At 46.5% G+C, this 6,465-nt stretch overlaps 1 protein-coding gene across 1 annotated transcript in view; it reads right to left on the bottom strand.

Moving 5' to 3' along the window:
* Positions 1–210: 210 nt before the first annotated feature.
* Positions 211–6,465, bottom strand: part of iqsec3b (IQ motif and Sec7 domain ArfGEF 3b) — a gene marked incomplete at both ends in the record, with an annotated part of 51,898 nt that continues 45,643 nt past the window's right edge. Inside the window, 5 exons of the mRNA XM_080737288.1 lie at positions 211–639; positions 2,360–2,406; positions 2,996–3,088; positions 3,678–3,836; positions 4,947–5,046. Coding sequence (XP_080593414.1) covers positions 211–639; positions 2,360–2,406; positions 2,996–3,088; positions 3,678–3,836; positions 4,947–5,046 — 828 coding nt within the window. The remainder of the gene's footprint in view (positions 640–2,359; positions 2,407–2,995; positions 3,089–3,677; positions 3,837–4,946; positions 5,047–6,465) is intronic.

Raw genomic sequence — 6,465 nt, 5'->3', positions numbered from 1 at the left:
TGTGTGTGAGCGTGCACACGTGTGTTGGTGTGTGGGTGTGCATGTGTGTGTGTGTGTGTGTGTGTGTGTGTGTGTGCTTATCTTTTTGTGTGTGTTCCAGATGTTGCGAATGAGTGACTGTGTGTGTGTGCGTGTGTGAGTGTGCGTGTGGCCGTGCGCACATCATCAGTGTTGTTTGTTTGTGTGTGTGTGTGTGTGTGTGTGTTGGGCTCAGACGATGCTGCGTGAGCCGCTAGAGTTGCGCCTGCGGCTGAAGGGCAAGGTGTGGTGCAGCCGGGGCGAGTCGGGGGGACAGAACTGATGCGGGTGGTTGTAGGGCGGAGGCGGGGGCGGCAGCGGCGGCTGGGGGCCGTCCCCCTCCCTCTCCCTGACGGCGCGCACCGGGGTGGACATGGCCGACTGGATGAGCCGATGGGAGGCTGGGCTCTGGCTGAGGAAGGCCTCCATGCGGCCCCGGCCGCTCTGGTCCACCACGATGACCTTGACGATCTGCTGGCACTGGATGAGGGTCTCGGGGCGGAGCTGCTCGCCCGCCTGGACGGGGCTGAGGAGGGCGGGGGGAGCGGCCAGGGCCAGCGCGGTGGACTCAATGCTGGGCTGGCTCAGCTGATAGGTCTGCAGCCTGTTGTGAATTGACACCTAGTTTAGGAACAGTCAGAGAACGCACGAGGAGTTACCAGCCTGAACGCAGCCTCTACGCAGCCCTCTTTGGTGAGTTACGCAACATGGGGCATGCGGGCATGCGGGGCATGCAGAGCGAGCGCATGCAACAGAATATTTAAAAAAAATAACCCAAACACACACAAACACACGCACACGCGCACGATACACCACCAGCCCAGGGGGGGGGGGGGGGGGGGGGGAAGGTGAGGCGGGGGGAGGGGGCTGTGCAATTGGTCAGAGAAAGTGGGGACGGATCGAGGGAGATAGAGTGCGTGCGTGCGTGCGTGCGTGCGTGTGTTTATAGGGATAAGAAGCCAAGAGAGAGGGGCCATAAGGGAGAAAAAAGGAGAGAAGTGACACCGAGGGCTTGGTGTCTCTCTACCTCTAAAGGACTGTGTGAGACAGGAGCCAGGGAAGCCAAACGCAAAGGACTCAAAACCAGAGGAGAGATACAGATTTAGGAGGCAGGGAAGAAGTGATATTGTTACTAATCCTTAGCTAAAAGAATGATTACCGAACTGGTGTAATAGGCGCACACACAACAACGAACACTCAATGATGGTCACTCACACACACACACACACACACACACACACACACACACACACACACACACACACACACACACTAGAGCCCGACTGATGGCAGATTCTTGGGTTGGATGCTGACCACAGATCACCGATGGTCTGACCAATATTGTTGTTGTTGTTCTAATCAGTTTGAAAGACTATGATTAAACATCTTATTTGAGAACTCGTAAGCACGCTGGGTTGAAAGTGATTAAAAACCAGGACACAAATAGTCAAACGAATGGCTGATATATCATCCAAAGCAATAAACAATATTAGTTGGGCTCTAACACGCACGCACGCACACACACACACACACACACTCACTCACAGCCATCAGGCTTAAATCTGGCTTTGTAGATGTATATGTAAGAGCAGCTGGGCTTATGGTGGGTTTGTAAAGGCTTATACTGTTAGGCTGGTGTGCAGCGGCAGCTGATGAAATAAGGAATGTTTCCCGGCCAGTGATGGAGCCCCTACTGATCCTCTCATAAGGCAGAGAGAGAGAGAGAGAGATAGAGAGAGAGAGAGAGAGAGAGAGAGAGGCTGTATGGAGAACTAGTTAACCACTTGAGACCCTCTATACTTAGTAAAGCGGAATTGCACTATACTAGGTGTGCTCTTTTTCAGATCTACACCAAGGGCAGTAGCCTATCTTGCCTTACCCTTTATGCCTAAACCTTTTTGGCATTTTTTTTATTATTTTGAAAAACTGCTCAAATAGCCGAGCTTACAAGCTCACAACGTGTCCAAAAGGTTTAGGCAAAAGGGGTAAGAGTGGGCCCAAAATCTCTTCTCCGAAGATACGAAACTTGGTGTAGAATGTGATGCGTTGTGAGCTTCGTCTATTGTTCCACCCCCCCAGAATAGTGATGGCGAGGTTCCAGTGGTTAAAGCAGACTCCACTCAGCAGGCGGGGTCAGTAGGTTCTCGGCTGCACAGCGTGGACGTGCCCCGGGCACCACTCCCATGAAGCCAAGCACAAAGCACTTAAAACACTCTCCTCTCGGAAACAAAAGCACATTCTCTGACTGACCACTCGCTCGCGCAGATGAAACACTACCACCATTCACCACCGAAACACACAAACACTTACCTGATTAGAGGAAGGGGCACGTGACACTCACCTCCACTGTATTGTTGTTGCCCGTTTTATCGTACACATCCTGTTGCCCTGTGGGGGAGAGAGACAGCTGCACGGGTAAGTCACTAACAAGCGGAAGGCAAAGTTCTTGCATTAAATGGAAGAGAATACGCCCCGAAAAACAACAACACAAAGAAGGCTCTTTTGTTGCAAAAACATGCTGTTAAGCAGTGGTTCTCATTTTCATCCAAGGAGCCCAATATTAACATGTATTTGGCAACAGACCACCATTTGAAAATATTCTTCTACCATGAGAGCTCTGTCAATGTTTTGTCAACATTTGTCAGCATTTCTTCGAAAACAGCACATCTACAAGCTTTTTCTTAGCTTTTATATCAGCTATTTTCTAATAAAATACCTTGAATAACCTCATGGAGCCCACTTTGAGAACCAGTGCTGTAAATTACAATGAATTACAGTAATTTCTACAAAAAATGTATTTTTGTTGCATGGTACTTTTGTTTTCATTGCGTTTCATCCTTATTCACCTGTTCCCATGTGGCTGGCCTACTTTCCAGTCCATCTTGAGTTGGGAGGACAGATGTCCTGTGTGCTTCCCATGTCTGCATTAGCATATTTGTGTTGTGCCGTGTGCAAAGAAAACCCAAAATGGCAGTACCTAGAGGAGAGCCGTGACCCGTGTGTGTCTCCACTTGGCTGCCATTGGTGTGCACACCGTGTGGCTGGATACCTTGCTGCCTGTCCATCTCCCCTGCGGGACCCCAAAGAAAGCATCACCAACCAATCATTTGTGTCCGTCAATGTATTTGTTTTCATTTTAAGATATTTTGGGGGTCTTTTTCTGTCTTTATTGATAGTGAACAGTAGTCTGACAGGAAATGGGGAGAGAGAGAGAGAGACGGGGAGTGACATGCAGCAAAGGTCGTCGCGTCGGGATTAGCATTAGCAGCCTAGGTGCCTGGACCGCTAACACTATGCAGTGTTATTTTTGACAGCAAATTTTGATTAGTCATAGTCTGTTGAATAGAATGTCACTTAGTTTTAGTCATAATTTAGTCACCTGAAAAGTTTTAGTTTTAGTCTAATTTTAGTTGACTAAATATCATACGTTTTTTTAGGCGACTAAATCTACAGTTGATTTAGTCAACTAAAATGTATTTTGGCAGGCCTTGATGGCATTGTAATGACTGATTTTACACTTGGTTGTGTGCTCACAACGCGTCGCTTTTTGGTCAGATTAGGTCCGAATTTCTCAACATGTTTGTTAGTTAGGTTAGTTAGGTATGTTAGTATTGACATGTACTGTATGTTGTTTGATGGATTGACGTGTCCTTGCTTACACTGGATGTGTATCTGCTCCATCTCGTTGACCTCGGCGATCGATTCCCGGAGCTCCTCAGCGAACTTCCTCAGCTCCTCTCCGCTGGGGGAGCAGAAACTGACCAGCTGTTTCTTCTCGGACGTGAACGGGCTCAGCATGGTGATGCCATGGGCGTAGTCTGGTGGGACACATCATCATGACACAATACAGTGCACTGCTTTCATCACAACCTTTTATTCTAAGAGAGAGAAAAAAGTAAAAGTACTTGAATTGTTAAACTCGCGATGTGCTATTTTTTAATAGCCAAAGTAGTTAATATACGGTATGTTGTAATAATAATCTAACTAACGCGGTCAAATAATTACAATGACAAATAAAGTACAAGACTATACTATACTATTCACCCTCAAACCAGCACTGTATCCTTCATTACAGATGTACTGGAGCAAAAGTGTACTTAAGTTCAGTACTTGATGAAAAAAAAAAGAAAAGAAAAACTTCTACCACTGTTTACAGTGTGTCCTACTCTGTAATGCAAAGATTCTGTTGCTTAGGAACACTTGCAACTCTTTAGCTGGAGGTGTTTGTTGCCTGGCAGCAGACAGCAGTTAAAAAAAGGTAAAGTGAATGCTCTATCAGGAAATTGTCAGCACTACACAAACTACTGCAAACCCTGTTGACAGCAAGATGCTGCAGAGGACTCCAAAATACCATGCATCGCTCTGTCAATGAAGAGGGGAAAATCCTGTTGGCTCAGCAGCAAAACTGACGCTTTGGTTGAGCTCCACAGAGAATGAACACGACAACCAGGGACGTGCTGGGCCCCTGATTCAGCCCGGGAAAAAGAGTTGTAGAGGCCCTCATTGCGCGCCATAGAGAGAGATCTCTCTCTATAGCGCTGCTGCTACTCAAAGATTTGCCATTTCAGATCATGACAAGTGACAAGCCAGTGGGCCAATTACATGAGTTATTTTCGTCGTTGTCGGGTGGAAACCTTGTATGTCCAAAACCGTTTGTTTTGTATTTATCATTTAAAAAATTATTTAAACTAGTGAAAACAGCCGATCTACGGCGTTGTGTGCTTGTAGATCTGCTGTTTTCACTACTTTTGTGCAACGGCCTTGTATGATGAAGCAGGGCTTTGCTTTGCGAAAAACCGGGACCGGCCGGGCCCGCACCGGCCGGGAATGAACTAGCCGTTCGGGAGTTGTCCCGCTTTTCCCAATGGCCAGCACGTCCCTGACGACAACACATTGCTGCTGTAGTGTTGTGCACAGCACCAACTTACATTCGTTGCTGAAGAGGTGGAACTGCATGCCGAGCAGCCCCATGGCTTTGCAGAAGGTGTAGGAGGCTGAGCTTTTCTTCTTGGGACAGAGCTTCAGGATCTGGAGACAGAAACGCCACATGGTGACTACAGTGACATAAAAGATACCAGATGACTACTGGATCTGGATCTATTTTAAAGGACCATACAGATAAGGATCTGGCATGCTTAGCCCACTGACTTGACAGTACTGTGCACCATTTTCCAAAGGATGTGAATTTTTTATTTTTTGAGGAAGCCACTTTGGATTCCTTTCATGTCAGCACTGTATGAAAATGTACTCGCAGAGAGACATTTGCATGAAACAGGTCATTCAACACGCTAAATATCTTGAAAAGTCTAGTAAAAAATTGTCTGAGAAGATATTGCTTGACAAATTTAAATTCAAACATCCATAACGTAATAGCAGCACAATGATGTTTAGCCAACACTGTTTCAATAAGGAGTTCAGTAACATTTGTATGATATGTAAACAAAATTGCTAGATAAGAAAAAAATATATATATACAATTATATAATTATGAGCGAATCTGCGAATATTGTGGTATTCAAAGTGTCTAATAATAATAATAACTAGAAGCTCGGCCGCCCAAAGGGCGGCCGAGCGTCTAGTCGGCGCCCTGGCCAACTCGGGAACAATGTAAATAGGGAATGAATGCCCCGCCCTTTAATGCAAACCCCATTATACCTGTTGTCATAGGATCTGTTTTGATCATCTGTTTGCGTGTGTCCATTTATGCCCATATATGGAGATATCTGTGTGTCCACGTCCATTTTATGCCCATATATGGAGATGGACGGCCGAGCGTCTAGTCGGCGCCCTGGCCAACTCGGGAACAATGTAAATAGGGAATGAATGCCCGCCCTTTAATGCAAACCCCATTATACCTGTTGTCATAGGATCCATTTTGACCATCTGTTTGCGTGTGTCCATTTATGCCCATATATGGAGATATCTGTCTGTCTACGTCTATTTTATGCCCATATATGGAGATCTCTGTAGGACCCGTTTTGACCATCTGTTTGCCTGTGTCCATTTATGCCCATATATGGAGTTATCTGTAGGACCCGTATTGACCATCTGTTTGCCTGTGTCCATTTATACTCATATATGGAGATATCTGTATCTGTCTGTCTGCATCCATTTTATGCCCATACGGAGATCTCTGTATCTGTTTGTCTGTGTCCCTTTATGCCCATTATGGAGATCTCTGTATCTGTCTGTGCCTCCGACTGTGTTGCAGACAGTGCCGGTTCCCCCTTTAATGCGAACCCCATTATACCTGTTGTCATAGGACCCATTTTGACCATCTGTTTGCCTGTGTCCAACTGTCCATTTATGCCCATTGACTCATGTGGTGTACGTGATGTCAGAGCCTTTTATGAAGTGATGTCTCAATGAGTCAGCGCTTGCGCCGATTTCCTCCGGAACAGCCTGATGTATAAGGAGATTCCGAAGACTTAATGAGATGTGTCGGGT

This window comes from Nannobrachium achirus, assembly GCF_963921795.1.
Source record: "Nannobrachium achirus genome assembly, chromosome: 11".
NCBI classification, from domain to species: domain Eukaryota; kingdom Metazoa; phylum Chordata; class Actinopteri; order Myctophiformes; family Myctophidae; genus Nannobrachium; species Nannobrachium achirus.
The sequence above is the reverse complement of the archived record's forward strand: the minus strand, read 5'-3'. Positions and strand labels throughout refer to the sequence as shown.